This window comes from Natator depressus, chromosome 3 (genome assembly GCF_965152275.1).
Source record: "Natator depressus isolate rNatDep1 chromosome 3, rNatDep2.hap1, whole genome shotgun sequence".
NCBI classification, from domain to species: Eukaryota; Metazoa; Chordata; order Testudines; family Cheloniidae; genus Natator; species Natator depressus.
The window spans coordinates 206123622-206146706 of record NC_134236.1 but is presented as its reverse complement, the minus strand read 5'-3'; the positions used below and the strand labels follow the sequence as shown (position 1 = coordinate 206146706).

The following is a 23085-nucleotide window of genomic DNA, read 5'->3' as shown; positions in this document are numbered from 1 at the left end:
TAGCTTCTCTCTCAGCCTCATGGAGTAGCAGCTTGAATAGTTTTTGAAGGTTAATTTGTTTATTTGCATTTAAGACTTATTGGGAGAAAGTTAATACAAAGTAGTAAATTCTGCATTTAGTTCTAAAAGTCATTCTTGCCCATTGTAGCAGTAAACACATAAATGTAAGTCAACTTCCTGTGAAAGTCTGTCTCCTCAACTCACACATCTCTCCCTATTAGTCAACAGTTTTACTGCTCCACTAGAAGGTAGCAACAATGGGAGGTCATGGTTGTGGTGATTTTTTAAGTAGCTAAAAACAATCCCATTCTGAGATTCAAATGTCAGAACAGAGAACTTGAGCTGATGATGTGTTCAGAGTGACCTGTGTTGCTAAGCAGATGGGCTTGCTATGTTTTGCACCAGTTAGAGCAGAGGTGGGCAAACTTTTTGGCCCAAGGGCTACATCTGGGTGGGGAAATTGCATGCTGGGCCATGAATGTAGAGCTGGGATAGGGGGTTGGGGTGCGGGAGGAAGTGTGGGAGGAGGTGCGGTGTGCAGGAAGGGGCTCAGGGCAAGGGGTTGGGACGGATGAAGGGTGCGGGGGCTCGCGGCAGGGGGTTGGGGTGCGGGCTGCAGGAGGGGTTCAGTGCCGCTTACCTGGAGTGGCTCAGGGGTGGCAGCAGCGCGCACCGGGGCCAGGGCAGGCTCGCTCCCTGCCTGCCTGCCCGCCCGCCCTGGCCCTGCGCGGCTCCTGGAAGCGGCCAGCACCATGTCCCTGCGGGAAGGCGGCGGAGGGCTCCGTGCACTGCTCTCGCCTGTGGGTACCTTCCCCACAGCTCCCATTGGCCATGGTTCCCCGTTCCCGGCCAATGGGAGCTACGGGGCGCAGTGCCTGCAGGTAAGGGCAGCATGCAGAGCCCTCTGCCCCCACCCCAGGGGCCACAGGGACATGGTGCCAGCTGCTTCTGGGAGTGGTGCGGGGTCCGCGGCACCACAAGGGTGGCAATCTGAAAGGCCAGATCCGGCCCACAGGCGTAGTTTGCCCACCCCAAGTTAGAGCTTTGTCATGGTATGTGGGTTCATTCTTTGATACGATTTGTTAGTATCACTAGAAGGTAACTAATGTATGGATCAACATGGCCAAGGTCAGTGTCTGATTGGATCAGGTGTAGTGTTCTGGGCAGCTGCAGATTAAAAAATTTTAATGACTGTGGCTATTTGGGTATCCAACAGCAGTGAGAAGTCAAACAGACCCCAAAGCTGCAGACCAACTTACCTTGAGGGTAGAAAGAAAGAAGTAAAGGCAGCAAATTTTCATCAGCGCGCATAATTCATTAACCCACCTGCCTGAAGTTATAACCTATTACAAAGGCATATTTACAGTCATGAAATAAAGAACACTCTGCCAAGGGCTCAAAGGGTGGCTTTATGAGTTGTGCTAAAACTAAATTGAGGTCCCATCCCAGAAGTGGGTCCTTTACAGATGGACAAAGATTTGAAAGTCCTTTCATAAATTTTTTGACCATACTATGTGCAAATACTGATTTAACAACTCTCAACACAGGATATGCTGATATAGCTGCTAAATCAACCTTCAGCAAAGAATCTGAAATACCTTCAGTCTTTAAATGCAGTAAGTATTCCAAAATACACTAGAGCCAGTTCCGAACATTCAGTTTTGTTCTGTATCCAACTCACAAACCATGAAAATTTAAATTGGTATCATCTTCTGGTCGATTGTTTTCTAGAGTTAATGAGCACCTGATGGACATCTAAAGGATAATATCTTTCAATGTCAGTTAAAGTCCAAGAGCCCATGCTGCCAGAGGCAGAGATAGGGGATCTGGAAGAATTATCTTGCTCTGCTCCTGGAAAAATAGATCCAATAATACTGGGAGCATCTTGTAAAATCCCAAGTAGATTCATGTACCACTGCTGTCTGAGCCACACCAGAGAAACTAAAGCCATTTCTTGCCCTAACCTATATTATTTTCCTCACTACTTTCTGTATTAATGGAAAGGGGGGAAAGCAGACAACACACCTTTTCCCCAATTCAGTATAAATGAGTCCAATATGGACTGCACATCCTTTTCGGCCCTTGTCCAGAACTGATGACACTGTGTTGTGACAGGATATCCTCAATTGCTGAAGACCTTGTGTATCACTTCCTCTTTTACCGACCACTCATGTAACTGTGTTGTCTCTCTCTGCTCAGTTGGTCTGTGCAGTTGTCCTTTGCTGATAGTCACAGGGCTACTGGATAAATGTTGTGCTGTATGCACCAATCCCATAGCCTGATTGCTTCATTGCATAACTATGACAAATAAGCCCCTCCCTGCTTGTTGACGTAACACATGGCAGTTCTATTATCCATTCAGCTGTAGGAACCTGAGTGAAGACATTTGACAGAATCTCTTTTTTCCTTTCCATAGAGGGTCTCTCCCAGGGATCCAGACCATTATCCACTCCAATGGGATGAATTTCTGCTATTACTGTATCTATATTTTGCAGTTCCAATAACTGCACCATTGCCAGTTCTGGCTGTGTCTTCAGCCCCGTCTTTGGATCCAGCAGAATTAATGGATCCACAAATTGAGGTCTCGGTTTAGATCTCTCTCTTTGAACTGCTTTCATTTTTAGTCTGGGAACTAAAGTAGACAAATCCTAGTCTGCTAGACCCAATGTCTAATATCCCATATGGGATCTGACCTGCTAACAGTTGTCATCTTCTCTTTAGTCATATTCTTCAAAACCACTACAGATGGATTAGATGGCTTTTCTCATGGCTTAGCCTTTGTCTCAGAGGCCAGTGCCAATGGCACCTTTTGCAGGTTTTTAATCAATAAATCCTATGTCCCAAGTACCAGATGTGCTGTAGGCACATGGGAATTTCAGTGCCAATTCTGGAGTCTTCATAAGCATCTTAGATTTAGCAGCCATTGAACTTGGAGCTGACATGTTTTTTGCCTTATATTCTGAGCTCTGGGACACCTAAGATCCAACAGATTTGCTGCCAATGCTTTCTGTAGAATGAGAGCCTTGTAGCCTTTTTCTGTCCTTACATGCTGTAGGAATTAACGTACTGCAGACAGAGCATCTGGATAGAGAATGTCCCTCACCAAGACACGCCAGACATCTTACATGGAAGTACAATGCAAGAAACACTGCCAGAAAACAAGCACATCTTTTAAAGCCCAATCTTCTGTTCGTCAGATCCATGACTAACACTAACTCAACTAAACAATTAACTATCATTAATACACAGTTATAATAATCCAATATAATAAACTACACTAATCATTATCAATCGCATTTTTAGGAGAAAAGCTCCATATCAAAGAGATCTGAAAAGGTTTGCTTCCATCTGATGCTGTGGTTGGAAGGAATGGAGGTAGGCAGATAGTACCATGCTCCCTTTTATAGCCTTGCCCTCAGAACGTTAGGGAATGCTGATGAGAGATATAGGAGGGGGTGCGTGAGCACTCCTATGGACACTGTTTGGAGATAGTTCCAGCATTTAGGCTGCAGAGGCCAGCACAACCCATGAGTAAAATTATGCAGAAGGCACTCAAAGAATTAAAAATAGTCTGATAAATTGTACAAAATACGTTTTTGGCAGCTCACAAAGACAAACTAAACATCATTCAAAACAGTAACAGCATTTTTTCAGCATGGTCACTCATTGGATATTCTACATAAATACTGTGACTAACGAAATGGAAGATCTAAGTTTGATATGATTTAAGTATATAGATGACTAATTGTATTTAAAGGTGACTTGCTCACTCTCTCCACTGATATGTTTACTCTTTGGCAATAGGAACTTGAATTTCCTAACTCTTAATGCTAAAGTTAAATGCATGAGCACCCAGTTGTTGGGAAATCTCAGCTGCTGGTGTCAAGGAGTTAATAACTAGGGAAACTGAAGTGATTCTTTGAATATTCAGATGATTTTTGGCTAAACGTTTCCTCAGTATCCATTCCAAACTGAATACTCAAGTCAGTAGCATTGTGTACTCCTTATGTTTTGCTGCAGGAGCATGGTTTACTTTGTTACTTCTTTCTGCCTCTTCTTATGTTAGGTGGTGTCAGATCCTGGGCCCTGCAGCATGTGAACTCAACTGTCTCTTTTCATGATTGAGAGAGGTGAGAAGGCACTATTCTCCCCAGGCCATGCAGCTTCTCTTTTCATGGCTGGAGGGATAGAGGTTTCACTGCCTCTTCAAAGCATACACAGCTCTTTTAACAACAGAGGTGAATTCCTGGTCTGTGCTAATTCATCTTTTTGGACCTGATTCTCCACTGCTTTTCTCCCCACATGGCCATTTACACTTGTGCAAAGTGAGTGTATAACACTACCACACCAGAATGTAATGCCTCCAATATACCGAATGTAGATTCCACAATATTCCACTAGCAATGAATCTGCGCCTTGGCATTCTGTTCCTTGGAACAGTAAACTAAGGTCCATTGTTTTCTGTGAGGGTTTTCAACATTTAAAGTTTAATCTTGGGATGACAAGCTGAATTCTTCTGGTTTATCCTGAAATTTAGATATTGTTGAAACAGTGCTTAAAATATCTAGCTGTTATGTCCAACACAGAATCCTATTTACACTTATTCAGTTCAATAAAACAATATTCATTTACTCTTATTCTTGTTACATTTTAACTGAATTAGTAGCAAAAAAATTATAGGGAAGATAGTGCACTCACCTCATTTGACCTAAAACTCCTTCCTTGCATTCCATGCTTCCAGAAAGCTAAAACACTGTCTTGTAGGCAAACTAGAAGGAAAAGAACACTTGAGTTAATTTTGGTGACAACCCCAATTTATTCTCACAAGGCAAAGAATATTTATTACCTTCCTATCATGGCAATTTTACATTCTGTCTGTAGACATTTTATAATTACATCAATTCCCTCACAAAAGATCCCAAAATGTTTCACCAGAATGACTTAACTCACCTCAAACTGGTCAAAAAAGGGCTTTTTTTTAAAAACTGTTAGTTAATATGAGCCCTGTGTTACTTGTAAAATATTAATTCTCTCCAAGAGTTTAAATCTTTAGAAAATGTGCAAGATTTCCAGGTACATAAGCATTGGAACTTTACAAAAACTTGCATTCTGCCTTTTCCTCCCAAATTCAAGAGAACAGCTGAAAATAGTCTACAACTAAAACCTTTTTTCTTTTTACCCTCCTCTTCCCTTCCCATCCCCCTCCCCTCATTTTCTCTGTCTTAAAAAAAGGCAGTTATATCATAGTTCCCAACTGCCTTTTAAATTAAATTAAATTCTAATTACAGAAGCAGCAAAGTGCTAGCTTTTTCAAAAGAGAGTTGTATAAATTTACTGGGTTATAGTATGTTAAGGATTTAAAATTCATTTTCAAGAGACAGAATGACTTTCTTTTTTACCCTCACAGCCAGTTAGTGCTCACTGGCAGAGGGCCACTATAGTGTAACTCATATCAGGCCTGACACACTCACTAATCCCAACACACTGTGATAATACGTATCCAAAAGCTATCTTGTAAGATATCATATGTAAACTGGTAAATTGCCGGTTATGAATATCACTCTGCAATGTATGCACTGGTTGTGTATAAAGAATTGAGTGTGTGCTGGAACTATGTTCTTAAAATGTGTTTTGGAGGCAGTGTATAAATCAAGCCTGTCAGACAAAGGAATGTGGATTCCCTTGTCTGACTGGCTTGATTACAGGCATCGGACAATAAAAGTACATTTACATATAAGGTAAACAAAGCAATCACGCTAACAAGCAGCTTAGAAAGCACTCCAGAGACAGAGTCTGCAAATCCAGGAAGTCTTCATGGTTCTGGAAGCAGACAATGAACTCTAAGTAATGTAAGGGGAGCAAAAAGGCACTTCGGGCCCGTCTACACTTAAAATGCTACCAGGGTAGACACTACCTATGCCAACACCAGCAAAGGTAATCCACCTCCCTGAGACCCCTGACCCCAGATGTAGTTAAACCAATCTAAATTTTCTAGTGTAGAACAGGCCTTATTTATCAATCATTTAAGGGACAAAACAGGCCAGAGCTCTTGGAATCTGTGAAAGGTGGATCCTTGAACAACATGGGGGTTGAAGTCTCTGGGAACTGACTATAAGCAACAGAAATTGCCTGAGACCAAGATTGTAATCTGTTAAGATTCCAATACTAGAAAGTGTGTTTTATTTTGTTTGTAACCATACCTTTTTTTTTTCCTCTTGCTTAGTATCACTTACATCTGTTCTTTATTAATATATTTATTCTTGTTTTATTACAAAACCATCTCAGTGCTGTATATTAAACTAAAGTGAGAGTCTTCAGCTAACCTAACAGGCGGGGTGGGTCTCTAAGCCTGGGCTCCAGTCTGAGCCTGAGCATCTCCAGTACCTTTTTAGCTCTGAACCCCATGAGCCTGAGTCAATTGACCCAGGCTCTGGGACTCTGTGCCATGGGTTTTCTATTGCAGTGTAGACATATCCATAGAGCCTTGAGGAGTTTGCCTCTGAGTAGAAAGACAGGTGTGGCAGGAAGCTGACATCCGGTCTAATCTCTAGCAAAACTCACTCTTGCTGAAGCTGAGAGATAACACAGTGGCTTGTCGTTCTGAGTGTCATGAACAGAATGCCACAATAATGTGAAGTGCATTTTCAGTTCCCAAGAGTGGGAATGAAGTGTGTAAAATAAGTGCACCCATTATGAGAGTTGACAATTTTGAATTCTTCTATCTATTGTGGAACAAATTCTACGTAACTCTCCTTGATTAAATTCTGCTGGAACCTGATAGAACTGACTAAGTATAAGAGAGACTGATGGTAGCATTATTGTCAGGCAACATATCATGCACGTCACCATATAGCACAAAATGATTTGTGGCAGACTTGGCATAATATGCGGTCTCAAATAAAAATCCCCAGAGATCTTCCAAGGGGTACATATTTCATCTGTGTGTTACCACAGTAGGCTTTTGGTAGAAACTGGGGGGAAAAAATGGCACAGTGCTTTCACGAACCCCGTTTAGGAACAGAAAGGGGAGAGGATGATGCAGAGAAGTGAGGAAGTTGCACTAATCCACTATGCCATAACCATACAAATAGTATCTAGGTTTTATATAGCGTCTTTCATCCATAGATCTCATTGCACTTTACATAGGAGAGTATCATTATCCCCATTAAAGATGGGTTAATTGAGGCACAAAGCGGGGAAGTGACTTTCCCGAGGTCACCAAGAATCCTGATCTCCTGAGTCCCAGTCCAGTACACTAGCCCACACTGCCTCCAACTAAGGAGTTAAATTTATTTTCATGAGAAAAGTTAGCAATGAATTTTAGTTCACATTCCTGCATTTGCAGTGTTGCGACTGAAGTAAACAAATGAACTGCATGCATAAATGAAAAGAACGAATTAGTAACAGGAATAATTCACAACGAGTTTGAGTGGCCTGAGTACAGACTTTTCTGTAGAAACAGAGGTCATAACATTACCAGACCATTTAGCCTAATCGGAGCGAATTCTGAGGACACTCTTCCATTCTGGTCCCTCTTTTGGAAGCCTATCAATCCACTAAATGCTCAACCCAGCTTATCACCACACAATAAAACATAGGAATCGATACATTTTATGTCAGCAAAGTCTTGAAAATTACTATCTTTAGTAGTAATTAAATTAAATTAATTAATTTAATTAATTAATTAATAAATTAAACGAGCTACACCAAGTTGAGTCCAAAACCACACTCACCTATTGATTCAATCTGAAAATCAAACGTGAGCTCTGATGACAGTTTTCGGCTAGATTTTAATCTGCCTTGTAGATTTACTATTTTTATACAGCCTAGAGAATAAACAAGAGGTGTCACTTAGCCATTCCTCTCAAACAAGTGACCTAATTTGAATATGTATATTTCGTTCATAACTAAAACTTACAATCCAGACACACTAAAATGGTATCTCTTTCCAGCTGTGTTAAATGTACAACGCTCGCCTGTGTAGTGTCTATAACAAAAATAATAACAGTTAATTTATATACAACACAAATTACCATCAAATTTGAATGTGGAGATTCTGAAGTTCAAAAGAATTTAAGGTACTGTTGTATTTTCAACTACAGAAAGATTTTCTAACCAGTGAAATTTCTCTTCTCTTAAAAAGACATGTCCACTTACCCAACTTGTTGGCTGTGATGGAGGCAAATGAAGCTGTAATATTAAAGTATTAATATTACAAAGCAAACTTATGTTTAAGTTGCTGTCCACCGTCACCTCTGTCTTTCAGCATTTCTGCTTTCCATAAAATATACGTGTTTCAGATTATTTCCTTCAGATGTGTTGGTTTGCATTTTTCCAACTGGAATCCTGTTCTAATTTTTCTGCCATTGTTTCTAAATCTTGCTAGCACTTTTGGACTTGTTCTCAGTCCTTGCTACTGTTTGCAATTTCTCCTTCATCTTCACATTGTATAAGCTATTTACAAATTGTTAATGAAGACCGTTCGAACAAAGGAGTGAGACAGTAACCTTTCTTCCACATTAGAGCTGCAGCTGTCTCCATCACAGCTAATGGGGGAGATCTGACCCACAAGCTCAGATCAGTGGACATGCCAACTCAAAAGAGAAAATATAATTTCTTTTAGCAAGATATGACAAAAAGCAACTCTTGCTAATCTGGTATCTATACTACAGCATTCTAGGAACCTTTCATATAACCAAGAGAGAAACTAATTCTCATATTTAATAGAAACTGAAATTAAAACGTTACATAAAATACTAAAAGCAGCTCTTAATTAAGAACATTTTAACCCCATAAAAAAAAAAAAGTCAAATCCTGCATAAGATTAAAAAAACAAAACAAAAAAAACTCCACATATGGGACAGTAGAAATGTGCTCACTCAGGCAGTCTCTTGACCTGGATACTTTTGAGTTCAAATGTGAGGTTTAGATTTTTATCAGAACCTTTACAGCACTCTGGATCTGGCATCTGAACTAAAGTGGTGAAAAATTGGTCTTAGAATATTTCTGCCATTTCTATCCCCTCAGCCTGGCACCCTGACTCACGACTGGATTCTGGGATTGGGGCCCATTATTTTAAGGTATTATTAATAATTGGCAATACTGAGCTCCTATATAGTTGAGAAGTACAATACAATTTTATTGTAAGTACTTTCCTCTTTTACTCTTGCACAGAGGAACTGTACTCTGAACAGACAAGCCTCTGTGAGGCCTGGAGTACATCCCTGCACATGAGTTAAACCACTAATGATTCAGCCTAGACCAAGGGCTTGTCTACACTTGTCTACACTTACCTGAGGATCCACGTTGTGGCGATCGATGCATCGGCAGTTGATTTAGTGCGTCTAGTGAAGACCCGCTAAATCAACTGCCGATCGCTCTCCTGTCAACTCCTGTACTCCACCTGATTGAGAAGAGTAACAGGAGTCGACAGGAGAGCGTCTCCCGTCGACGTCGTGTAGTATGGACCCTGTGGTGAGCAGATCTAAGCTACGTCGATTTGAGTTACACTATTCACATAACTCAAATGGCGTAGCTTAGATCGACTTTTCCCTTTAGTGTAGAAAAGGCCCAAAGAGTTTAAAACAGTAATAATATCTGTGTAAAATCAAATTAAATGGTGGAAAGAAATGTACAATACAATGTATGTGAGTATTTTCATGGGCAATTTTTCTAGTTATGGTATAGAGAGCAAAAGAGTACCAGTTCAACAATATTAAAATCTATTCTTTCATATTTCAAAAGATTTTTTCATCTAAAGCATTCTCACATCTGATGAAAAAGGGGGAAAACACACAACAGTGCATAACAGCCTTTTGTGGCAACAAGCCTGGGATGACACACCATAACCAGAACCCACTGTGGTTCTGTCTTTGGTGTCAGTATAGGAGGAGGCTGGGAACTTCATTTTCTCTTTCCTGCCTTTGCCCCCTTGACTCCTCACTCTGTCTTCCTCTCTAATTTTTTGGACAAAGAACTCCATTCTCAGCCTTCTACCCATGTAGGGAACATAGCAGGCTGAGAGGCTGCTGTTTTTCTCGGTGCCTGTCAGGCACTGGGTGCTCTTACTTGAGAGTGTAGAGAGCAGCACTGAGAGCTACTGAAAATGTAATACATACCATCCTCCCTGTGACTTATCTGCCAGAACCAGAGGGATGGGAAGAAAGAAATTAAGAGAGCTACCTCTTCACCACTACCTCCAGGGTGTGTGTTCTTTGCCATTTCATAGGAATTGAGCTGGCTCTGCCTATGACCACACACAGTGAAGCAGTATGTCACATGGGAGTCTCACTCACATGCCATCAGGCATAATTGTCTCTGGAGAAAAATGCACTTTCAGAGACAATAATTTGGCCTGTCAGTCACAAGAAGGTGTATGCATTTTCTGACTCATGATCATCACACAAATGGAGCAAAGACAATCACTTCAAAACATTTCCAAACAAATGCCAAATATATAAAATAACAACCATTTGGTGCAAGCTATTTATGACCACCACATACTGTACATTCTTCTCTCTTCTCAGAGAGTGTTTTTGACTTCTCAATGTCCTGTCAACAGAGGACAGGAGAGAGAGATTTAACCACATGGTTTAAAGCACTAACAATATAATAAAGGAAAGAAGACCTGCCAACAATACAGATGCACCAGAAGGACATACAAATGACTAAAAAAGAATTCTAACGAGGATAGATGCAGTAACTCAGAGAAGTGTTAAACTGTCCAAGTTAAAAAACAGAGAGTATTAAGAAGGGAATAAAGATTTTACATTTACAGAGACATATCACTGATGCAGACAATACTGAAATAAGACTGAATACAAAGGGTACATTTTTAAAGAGTTGCTTTTCAGTGTTCTACTTTCAATGACTATATTAGGAGCTACATAACCCTATGTACCAATCTGAAAATGGAACTCAAAGTTCACACACACAAGTATTACAGTATTAACTGGCCAGACACTGCAGCACTACCACTGATAACAGTCATTTATGTAGTTGTACTTCTATTTACAGAAGAAGTTTTTCAGATATTCTTTTAAGAAGCAAGAAAATCAGCAGAAATCTTTCTAGTGAAAACAGCATTTTTTAGTGAGCACCACAGAATCGAATCAGTGAGGTTTGTGCAAAAGTACTGGGGGGATGGCTAAAGCCCTGAGACAGAGCTACTTACTGATTCTGCATTGTGGGACTGGGACCGGGACCGGGACCAGGCTCACGATGGCAACTGGTTTTCAAGAGGGTGGGGCGCAATCCAGAAAGGCTGTCTCTCCACCACCCAATTTTCATCTTAAGAGTTTCTGCTGCTGCTTCCGTGCACTAGCTCCTCATCCAAATGGCACTCATGCCAGCCATGAGGATCAAAAATAAGGGGTGGCTTCTGGATGCAGAGTACAGGGCACACATGCCTTCCCTCCTCCCAATATTCATGGAAAGAGGGAGGGGTAAGTACTTCCTTCTCAGCAACAGCAAGGTAACTGCCATGCTGAAACATGCTCCCTGCATTTGGCCCACAACATATCATACCAACTGCCCGAGAAGAAGGCGGTCAGCCTGAAATTCCATTAAAATCCATTAAAAACGCTATGTCAAGAGAACACTGAAGTTGCAAAGTGAAGCGCACAATTCAAGAAAGGCCTAACTTCTGGAAACACAAGCAACTTTTATTCTGTCCCCTGTGTGTTCCACTCAAACATTCAAAAAAAAAAAATTCACTCAGTCAAAAATTTTAGCATGGAAGGTGAACATATGAGAGTTATGGACAACTGGGAGACCACTTTACGTGGAAAACCCAATGTAACTAATTATGGGACATTCCATGGAAACTATGGAACCTAGCTGTTACTGGTGCTCTAATTATAATAAAGTAAGATAGCAAATAACGTTGGGAATCCAATCATAATGCACAAACCTGTTTCTGTAAACCATGAGGAGGTAGAATTTGGGTTGACAGTCTCAAACTTCACCACCTGGTTGAAGTCTCTCCCTCGACTGACACCAACACAAACTAAGGGGAATTCTTGCTCAGGTACTACCAGCATTTCAAACAATCTCAGTGGACAAGGTACAGGGAAATCTATGTGCTAAATTAAGAAACAAAAAACTGTTAGATAAAGGCAAACAAGTTAAAAAGCAAACAATTCAGTACACATCATGATTAGTCATTTAAACAGCATGGTAAGTTGGATAAAGTAGTTTTACCATTCATAGTTAGTCCACTTATGTAACATCAAGCTTGTTTCCTAAAATCATACTACTTGGCAGATGCAGGAAAATCTGATTTATGAAGATTTAGGTTCTTCATGCAGATTTTGTTAATATCCAGAATCTGAACTTTCACTATCATTTTTCTTATGGCTGCTTGCAAGAGAGAACCCAGATCCTCTGAGTGACATCACTAGTTGGGGAGGTTTAAAACGTTTGTTTCCCCAGCTGACCAGACTGTGGGTGCTGCCTGTCCAAGAAACATGAAGCACTGTGGCCTCTGTCCTGCAGATGTCAGCTGGGAACAACAACTATTTGATTTTGGAGCACCCAAAGAGTCACGCAGTCCAAAACAAATGAGTCATCTTCTCCCTTTACGTTTGGCATAAGTGAGAACTATCAATGTTCTCCCCTCAATTCTCCCAAGGCTCTGCCCATTGATTAGCCAGAGCATTCTTACTGTATAACTATAAGACAACACTTACAGATAGAAATAAATAATCAACCTTTAGACTGGATATGTGCAGGGGAAAAGGTTCTAAATAATGTTTAGTTAGCATCTAGCAAATGTTTGGGACATTTTAAACTGGTATTTTTCAAATGATATAAAATGAATTTCATTTTTCAAAATGAGTTAAGCAGAAATGAACAGAAAATCATATAGGAACATAAGAAATTATTTACATTTTAGTTACTCAACTAATTTTTTTCAAGATAAAAGCATCTGAAAATCAACGTTTTGTATTAAGAGGTTGAGTCCTAAAGAGAAGGTAGTTCCTGCTTGTGGACATCTTATTGTAATGTTTACCTTAATTAACATGAACTTCTGCATCAGTTCAACCCATTCTAATAAGACTATGCTAGACTGTAGTGCTCCGCAAAGGTATTTGTGGCCTGTGTAAGGATTCCTCACTGCCAAGAAAGAAAAGGTAAAGTATGTTAGTAACACATTTTACTTAGTATAAACATTTCACATTTAATTTAACACAGCCTTTGCAATTCTGAAAGTGTCAGATCTGAAAAGGGACTCTGAAAAGTCAGTTTTCAAACTACATACAACCCTTAGATTTTTGGCTCCTAGGAATCTCTTAAGGGTTTGGAAAAAACAGCATATAGTAGGTGCTATCACAAACATAATAAAACCATACTTTATATACCTAGCTTGTTTTAATACAGCTGACTGAAGGTTTTTGACTGATAAACAGGACTTAATACTTTAGGGCTGCCTACAGGCTAGTTATAGCATGGACACCGACAGTCAAAGCTTCCCATTTCAGAATGTTGGTGTGCCCCAACTATTTTTTAATTATCTTGAGGAACCTCCTCTAGTGTTAAGATTTTGAAGAAAGGTGCCAGTTATAATGGTTGTTCTTATGACAGTGGCACCTCTCCAACATGAACTGAACAGAGGCCAGCAATTATTTAACAATTTACCAGTCATTACCAACTGATAGTTGCTCAGTAGCCTTTCAGTCATTGGTGTCCTAGACCAGGGACTAGCAAGTGATAGGAAATGAAAGGCTCCATACATCCACTGTCAATTCTTTAAACTGCCCAGGAAGCTGAATTTTAATGACAAAGTTGGCCTAAAAATATAACACTCAGTATATTTTGCACCCAGTACCTAAAATTCAATTAACACATTACTTAATCTTATACCTTGACTGAAATGAAATAGGAAAAATATCAGTCATCATCATTTTCATTAAAAACTGCTCTTCTTATAGCTTTTATCACTACTCAACTAAAAAAATATTTAAAAAGAGAAGAAGGTGGGCTGCTAGGCACTGAAAAGTCAGAAAATGCTTAAAGTTGCATGCACTGCCTGAACTCTGCAAATTCATTACATTAAAGGCTAATTACATGATTACATTATTAAATAATCAACAATATGATTAGAGCTGTACAAGACATGAAATGATAAAGTTTCTGCCCCAAAGAACTTACAATCTAAGGGTCTGATTCAAAGCCAACTGAGGTGATCTTGGGCTAGATTTACAAAGGCATTTAGGAGCCCAAAGACACAGAAAGGTGTCCACTGCAGTTTACAGAACTGCCTGACTCACTGACTTTCAATGTGGTTCAATGTGGATGAAATCCACTAGGACCACCCTCCTCTCTTGAAGTTCCACTAGGGGCCTATTTGCATCTTTAGGCACCTAAAAATACCTTTATAAATATGGTCCCTTGCGCAACATCACAGTTAACCCATCTGTAAAATGGGGACAATAATACTTGCCTGACAGTTAAAGTAAGGTTCAGCACAGTAATACAAATTGTGAAGTGTACATAATTACTAACACCAGTAAGTGGAAAAGATGAGACTAGAATTCAGTCCCTTTTTGACTGCCACTTCAGTGCTGCTTCCGCTAGGCCAAAGGGTACAGCACTTGTGTCCCATCACAGGCTCTGTTCCTACCACATGGGAGATTCTGTAGGGTCTAGTAATTTTTAGATGCTTAGTAATTCATTTGGTGGTGATAAAGCTCTTTGAGTGCTGCAGAAAGCAGCATGGCCACATGCTAGCTATCTGCTGCATTGTGCATGCACCCTTCTGACAAACTAGGCCGGGTTACCATGACCACCACAAGATTACAGTGCAGCATGCTAACACCTTCGCTGTTCAGCACTGGAAGAGAAACCTTGTAAAAAGGCTGAATGTTACATTTATATTCATGAAGAGCCTATAGAGTTTCATATCTACTCTGATTTTTTTCCCTACTATTCTTCTGCCAGCAGGTCAGAAACTACACCTTTCAGCAGTTCAGCAGATTATTTTTTAACATTATATTGAGGCCTCAATCAGGTCAAGGCCCGTTCATGCTAAGCACTGTACAAACATATAGTAAATGACAGTTCCTACCCTAAAGAGTTTACAATCTAAATGACAAGACAAACAGGTAGATGAGAGAAACAAGTGATTACTTACGTCAGAGAATTTGAAAATGTTACATCCTGTGTTCTATATAACAGGGACCTAGGTGTTGCAGTTAGTGATTCGAGAAGACCCCATCCCACCTCCACACTCTACAGCTTGTGTGGAGAGCTCATGCAGCAAATAATTTTCCTGCCTTTTATGCACATTTATTGAACAGTAACTTTTCACTGTTTGTATCTCTCTTATACTGCAGTGTTGACTCCATGGTTGGTGCACTGGACCCTTACTGTACTTTTGTATGGTACTATTTTTAGAGAACCAATGCTGCTCTTGTAGATCTTTCTAGCGAGAATTTAAAACGAACTACACAGTATCAGTCAATAATAATATTAACTATGGTGGGCTCACAATGGCCAGTATTAGAAGTCATGGTCCACGGCCTGATGCTTCCTGTATGTCACTCCCCTGGAGAGACTGAGGTTTCTCAAGAAACCGGACATGTATTCTGCTGTTCTGAATTTGTTGTGAAATGTGATTAATTATGAGGGGAAAAAGAGGAAGTTTTCACTTCCTATAAACGTGAGGGCTAATCTGGTTGAGTTTACTACCTGTAGATGTCTACAGCTTCTTTCTGATGACAGGAGAAACGTGACAGCCTAATATTCTTCTCTCCTTTTGTTCCTCCCCAGGTAGTGACTCGTTACAAATATCTCAAAACTGTAGACATTTATTCCTCTTACTGACATTTTCACTGTACATCTTTACTTACCAACACAACACTTCTGACACCATTTGGTTTCTGGAATTTTTGTAGACACTGCAAACTTCCTAAAGGATATAAATACAGAATTATTAATTCAATAAAACAGACAATCTGCTTCTTATAAAGACTGTTAATAAGGATGACCCCTCAGAATGACCCCCTGAAGGAGTAATTTGAAAGACAGGAGGACGAGCAGGAAAGGCCTGAGTTAAGGAAGTCGACAGAGGATAAGATAATCAATAAGCATGTAATCGAGAGTTCCAAAGGTGACTGACAGGTCGAGAAGGAGAATGCAGTATTGTTCCAAGTTGTTCCAGGAAGAGGTTTATTAGAGGTATTGTCAAGGACTGCTTCAGTGGAGTTCACACTGCAGAAACGATTGGAGATTATGACTTCCATACATTGTAGGGCTCTGCTACTAAATGCTGTGTCAACTAAGTCCCAAATCAAGCATATAATGTTTTGCAGATTTATGTACTGATGCTCATGTAGCTGCTTTGAATTTTTCTTTGCTTTCCATTTTTTCTGCTGGTGCATGAACTTTTCTCTGAAGAGAATTTTGCTTTAATTTTACATCTATTTTTATATTGCACTCATCATCATGGTATTCAAGAACCTCTTGAAGAATAAAGAAAAGGAGTACTTGTGGCACCTTAGAGACTAACCAGTTTATTTGAGCATGAGCTTTCGTGAGCTACAGCTCACTTCATCGGATGCATAGCATATCGTGGAAACTGCAGAAGACATTATATACACACAGAGACCATGAAACAAATGTGCTTTGAGATCTGGTGGAAATAATTTATCCTGCTATTTACGTACTTTAGATATGCATCTAGTAATCTTCTTGGCTACTGTGTCCTTCTGATGCCTGTCACGCAAAGGGAAGAAAGCAGCAAAGAGAAATGTGGAATATCTAAATGATTCTGTCCTGCCTATGTATGTTTTGCTTGCCCTTTGCACTTTCAGGTTGTTTAACATTTTCCTTGGGATGTGATGGGACTTGGCAGGAAATCTCCTGGCCCTCCAGAGTGTGTATGAGTTGTCATCTCAGGCTTGATGTATTTTGGAATTTTCATAGCAACCCTGACCTTGTGATATTTACAGTATTGGTCCTCTGCTGATTGTGTCCCCAACTCACATAGCCTGCTGGCCAAAGTTACAGTATGGGGCAGTATGGGAACAGACAAACTGCATAGGGATATACAGTGTAATGGTTTGAAAGGTGGCTGTGCTAGATCTTCTAAGACCATATTTCGGTTCCAAGGTGATCAGTGTCTGATGGGTGTAACACAGCTATGCATGCAGATGATTGCACAGAGGCCTTTCCTGCATCATGTAATGAATAAAGCTACGGCTGTTAGTTGTACCTCCAGGTAGCTAAGAATCAGGCCCACAGATAAGATAGTTCTTTAGGAAGTTATGTATTGTGAAGTGTTCTGGTGATTCATTCTGCCTTCTATGCACTGAATGTTGACTCCACACTGAATCCTCAGGTTTCTTACTGTTACCATTTCCCTCTGATGCTAGCAAAATTAATTACATGTCTAGAACACTTCTATTTTCAAGTATTTTCTTTGGAGCAGCAAGGGTACTATGGCTCATGGAGGACAAAATAGTCCTATAGCCTCTGCTATAGCAGATTTGGTGCAGTCAGCAAGTTATCTGGTACTGAGTCTGACATCCAGACTATTTTTAAGGATCTGTCTCCTACGGCTTGGGTGGCAACAAATATAATATTACTTCGGATCTCTCATATTTCGTATGATCCTTGGTGATAAATATATTTGGTGAGACTGCATACAGAACTTGCTGTGGACACACATCAGGTAATATGTCCACAGCCTCCAGCGCCCCATGTTCTCATTCTGAATAAATATTTCCCTACCCTCATTCTCTGGGCTGATAAGAAGAGTTTATTTTAGGCTTCAATCTCTCCTCTGGTTCTTAGATAAACATGCCTGAGCCTAACCCTGGGATCTGGTTTACAACAGAGACAACCAGAACTTCCCTTAAGGAACAAGCAGTCTGACTTGTTCTCAGTAACTCAAGAATAATTCAAGTGAAGTAAAATGGAATTGTGAGATCAGATTCAAACACAGTCTATCCCAAGAAGAAAGCGAAATGTGTACAATTGGAGTTTTCCTTTCAGAGTGTATTTTCTCATCTTGATTCATGTGAATTTAAGTGCCTGAACTCTAATTAAGGCTAGTAGAAGTTATTCATGGAGATGAGACTATAAATTCCAAAAACTTCAAATTATTAGGGGTCCCCATTCAGGAGAGGGTCCTGGACTCTCAGAAACAAGATCTTCTACAGAATATTGCTAGTACATTTGATTAATATATATTTACCTGGGGAGTATTCTGTCAGGCAGCTTGTGTGTTGGAATAGATACAGGCAGCTTTTGCATTTGCCTTGCATAATCAAAGAGCCCTGGTAAATTATGGGAATAAAGCTGAGAAGCTTTACCTGGAAATTAAAAAACAGAATAAAGCTTAATACACAAAATTTGCGATTCTCAGGCATTTACATTAAAAACAGTTGAAAGACTTACCAGATATTGATAATAAGCAATTGTTCATTACATACAACCACGTACATCTTCGGGGAAATAGCTGATAAAGAAAAAAACAAAATTTACTGAACACAAAATGTTGTGTAGTACAATATATCAATGTATAAGTTAGTATCTGGACAGGCAATACAACAAGTAACGTTGCTATGATTTCTATAGTAGAAATTGGCCTTAGATAAGTTAAACATAGTATTTTCACAGATTTTAGAGTTAATACACAGGATAAAGTCATAATACTTACAACCTTTATGTTACACACACACACAAATGTATTGTATATGCATACTTTTAGTATGCTTTATAACTCACCCCTAACTCAGAGTTAAGGTTGACCTAAACTTTTTTTATATTTTATATTTAAATTTCAAAATACACATCAGATTTAGCATGTAATACTCCTCTACTAGTTCAAAGAAAGAGTACCAAATGGGGTAACACCCAGTAAATGCATAGTCATTAAAATATAACAACATTTCTTTTAAGACTGACATGCCAAATCCTTTGGCAAATATTAAGGTTGGGGGCTGAGAGAACCTTCCATTCCTGTGTGGTAACGCATTTTGCCTCAATAATTAAACAAACTGACTTCTGGTGTACCAGAAAGAAGACCTACCCCCCACAAAAAAACCCCATGATAGCTAAAGCAAATCTGTTTTTGCAATCCTAAAGATCCAAATACTCTTACTGACCTCTAACAGGGTGGCCTGCCCGTTAAGGGCCAGGAAGCCTGGGACTAGTTAACCTCATTCTATCAGCCCCATCTATGCCATAATTAAGTATTCCAAGCCTAAGGAGGCAGGGCCAATAGGGGTCAGGTGACTGTCTGATAATCACCTGGACCTCATAAAAGGGCTGAGAGCACTCAGTTAGGGAGATGAAGGGAGGAGCAAGGGGGGCTCTTGTGGAAGGCCCTGACATAGGGTCTGGAGGACTCCAGGGAAGTAGCCTGGGATTCAGCCCTCTATCCCAGAGCAGAGAAAGACAACAGTAGCCCAGAGGCTGTGAGAGGGACTCAAAAGAAGCAGCCTGAGTGTCAGCACTCTTTCCCAGAGTGGAGAGGCATAAGGGGAGCCCAGAAGACAGGGAGAAGAGGAGCCCAAGTGGGATGAAAATGTTTGTTTGTTTGGACTTTTGCTACCCTGGAAGGGGACTGAACCCAGAGTGACCTTGTTGAAGGGCTGAGTTGTGTGAATCTCTGGGAGAGACAAAACCTGGGTCAGGGGAAATTAAAGCAGGGACTACCTGCAGCACAATGCTCAGTCAGAAGGGGATGCTAATGGGCAGGCACACCCTACGAGACCTTCCAAAATCCCAGACACAGCCCCTTTACATCCATCTGGTTCCAAAACACGAACTTCATTTTCAGTAGAGGTCTAACAAATTCAATACATCAAGAAACAGGCCCAATGCCTCATCTGGAAATACTGAAAATATTTTATGACACACCTTTCCCCCCCAGTGTCTGTAGAGTGATGGTGATTGATCTAAAGATATTACCCTAGAAGAGTTGCCACATTCTTCTCATGGTATTTTAAATAAGGCTGTCTATTAGCTCCTGGAAAGTTATGTATTTATGATCTCTGTTTTGTCCATTGGAGTAATGGCAAAGTATAATCAGAGAGGTTAGCTTTTCTTTATCTTTTGCCTCAAATTTCTAGTCAGTAAGGCAAATGAAAGATCAGCTTTACTTTAGTTCAGTTCACAAGTAGTTTTATTAATTTTCTATAATCGTGTAAGTATATTCTCCATTGTGACTCTGTGCTTGGTTTTAAGTGTTAGACGAACACTGAGTTGTAGGTAGTATAGAAACCAAATGAAAATTTACACCTGGAAAAATATCAGCCTGAAAGGTGAAAGTCTGACAAGGTTATAAGTAACTGAAAGCGACTCTTTAGAACTGAAACAGGTAACCTTAAGTGCAGCTCCAGCATGTATAGATGCATTAAAGCAAAGGAGATATTTTATGTTATGCAACGCTAACCTTAATTGCTGAAAAATGACAAGGACTTTATTTTCAAAAATTCAGAACAAACATACCTGTTCCATTGATGTTTCATGAAGTTCATTGAGATTCAGGGTGTAAATACCTTCCTCTGCACCAAATATCAAGTATTGATCTGTAAAGGGAGAGGGAAATTAAAATTAACAAATCTGGAGTTAAGGAAAGTTAAAATTATATGAACATGGAGCTGGTTTAGCAAAGCAGTGTTTAACTATGAGTAACAGAGGCACTCACATTCATCAAAAGTAAGCAATCTACTTTGTTTAATTTCCTTATATCAGGAAATAGTAGGAAGCAGCAGCAGCTTAAATTTAAAAAAAAACAAAAGAAGCAGAGGGATTCCTCTTATTTTAGTTCAAAATACTGGCCATAAGAATTACTGCTGGAAGAACCTATATGAACAATATAATTTATGTATGTTCCTGCTATAAAGATGACGCTTAACTCACATTAATATACATTACTTAACAGTTCTATAAGTCTTTCTGCAGGACCCATAACTGCTTCATAGGGTGTTTATCAAGGATGGTACTGACTGACATGTTATATCAGCTCTTCTTTGGGGGCCCCATCTGTTTCTGCAAAAATTAAGATAATTCCACATCTATCCCTCATGGTTACAAAGGCAACCTTCTAAATGTTGGCCACCACAGCATTTTCCCTCTGAGTTTCCAAGCAAGATAGAGTTAAAACCATTGGTTGCTGAGAAGTTGGAATGGTCTCATCTAAATGAAGTGTCAACTCCAAAGACTGCTTTTGATCACTTAAATTTCAGAAAAGTATTTTGTTGCTGGTCATTTTAGTAGTAGCAGCTTGCTACAATTTCAGGCAAAACTTGAGTCCCATATCACCAATTCGCCCCTCCCCTATAGTCTGACCCCTGTAGCATAGATCACTTCATCCCACACTGAAATATATTTACCTATGATGGGAATGGTGGCAGCCTCTCTCTCTGCCCACAACAGATTTGAGAAGTTAAGTGAACAATAATATATCCAACGAAACTACAGGGGGAACTGAGGAAGTCAGGATGTGGCTGTTTGACCAGGACACTAGGGATAACAGCATTACCTCCTAACCTGGGATTTTTGATTCCCAGAAGCAGAGTGTGTTTTACACTTCAACCAAAAGAAGAATACATGTACCTCACTTTCATCTGCATGGTAAACTTATTTTATCAAGTATTGATAAACTAAAATCTATATCACATACCTTAAAAGTAAAGGGAATTTACTTTTTTTTTTTTTTTAAATCAATAGTTGGTTTGTGTTTAAGCAATCCAATAAAGAGAAAATTCCTATATACACAAGTGACACTTTTATAAATAATTCTCTTGATATCTAAACTGGATAGATTATGTTCTTAAAACCTTCAGGAGAGAATAAATAGGATGAAAATACATAATGTACTACCTCTTGTATCTGGATTAATCCATGATGTTGCACAATGAATTTTTAATGGGCACCCATTGAAAACCTTTGAAAAGCAAGCACCCATCTGTGAAAGTAAAATATAAGTCATTTAGAACAGTGAATTTGATACTTTACATCAACAGGTATTAGGAAAAATTCTAATTATGTATTTCAAATGGCACCGTTTTTGCCTAATTGAAGGGGTAAAAGCGTTAGGGACCAGTTTATTTAATTCTTCTATTGGAGTAATTTCATCCCCATAAAACATTCCAGAGAAAGGGAAGCTTTTGCCAGTTCTGGTAACTGATTACAATAATGTCTACTCATTGCAGCATGAGAGGAAACTGAAAAAGGCTCTGTGTGAAATATGGGAGTATGATAAAAATCACAGTAGTCCCAAGAGTGCCCTCTTATTTCGGAAATATTTTACAAATTTGAAATATCATCAGTTGTTGCATAAACTCCATCCTGGTACCTAAGCAGCAAGGAAATTGAAGTTAAACTTTTGTTTTAAAATGCATTTGTTTGCAATATTTACATCTTCACAAAGTGGAACCCTTTTAGAGTGAAGATTTTTATCCCCACACAAATCTTGACAAACTGAGTTTTACCATAAAATGAGAATCTTCCATAGCATAATACTCTCTCCTCTCCACCCCCTGCAGTTGAAAGTAGTTCTGAAAGCCATAGGTATGTCAAAAAGCTTTTAATAAGGTCATGTCTTCATTCCCAGCCAGCAGCAGCTGAAGGAAGAATAGAAACCAGGGGTTCCTCCTTTCCATTCCCACAACCATATGGTGGCAGTTCATCCTCTCTTGCTAAGTAAGAGCAGAACACGGATAATTCCTTTTCAATACAGCATCTAGTACTGACCTGGTGGGATTAAATTAAGTTGGAGAAGTAAAATTCAACTTAATGTGTTTTTCTAATGGTTTCTTGCTTTCTTGGTTATGGAACAGTTTTTGATTAAATGGTAAGACAATTTTAATTGATTTCTCCAATCCCTCAAATCTCCTATTTCTTTGAATGAAAAAAAAAAATCCTACAAAACTGCAGAGTCGAAGCTACGAAGCAAAAAACCAGCCCAGCTTCATTCAATCCACAGTAATTCCAGGATGCAGTAAATAGCAATAAGTATCAATCACTGCATCCTTTGAGGACTTTAAGACTCACCAAAATTATACCAGCATGTATGCGTGTTAAAAAATCTCTTCTCCCTGAGAATTATCGCCCGCCAAACAGCAACTT

The 23085-nt window shown here is 39.6% G+C and overlaps 1 protein-coding gene across 3 annotated transcripts in view; it reads right to left on the bottom strand.

The window, feature by feature from the left end:
- The window catches only part of MAP4K3 (mitogen-activated protein kinase kinase kinase kinase 3), a 135186-nt gene that overhangs the window by 6039 nt on the left and 106062 nt on the right, over nt 1-23085 (bottom strand). For all 3 annotated transcript variants that reach the window (XM_074949758.1, XM_074949759.1, XM_074949760.1), the window contains 10 exons: nt 21838-21922; nt 20461-20540; nt 18403-18463; nt 18200-18317; nt 15852-15910; nt 13013-13116; nt 11912-12083; nt 7919-7987; nt 7734-7826; nt 4699-4769 (listed from right to left, as the gene is read on the bottom strand). In XM_074949758.1, the coding sequence (XP_074805859.1) occupies nt 4699-4769; nt 7734-7826; nt 7919-7987; nt 11912-12083; nt 13013-13116; nt 15852-15910; nt 18200-18317; nt 18403-18463; nt 20461-20540; nt 21838-21922 (912 nt within the window). The remainder of the gene's footprint in view (nt 1-4698; nt 4770-7733; nt 7827-7918; nt 7988-11911; nt 12084-13012; nt 13117-15851; nt 15911-18199; nt 18318-18402; nt 18464-20460; nt 20541-21837; nt 21923-23085) is intronic.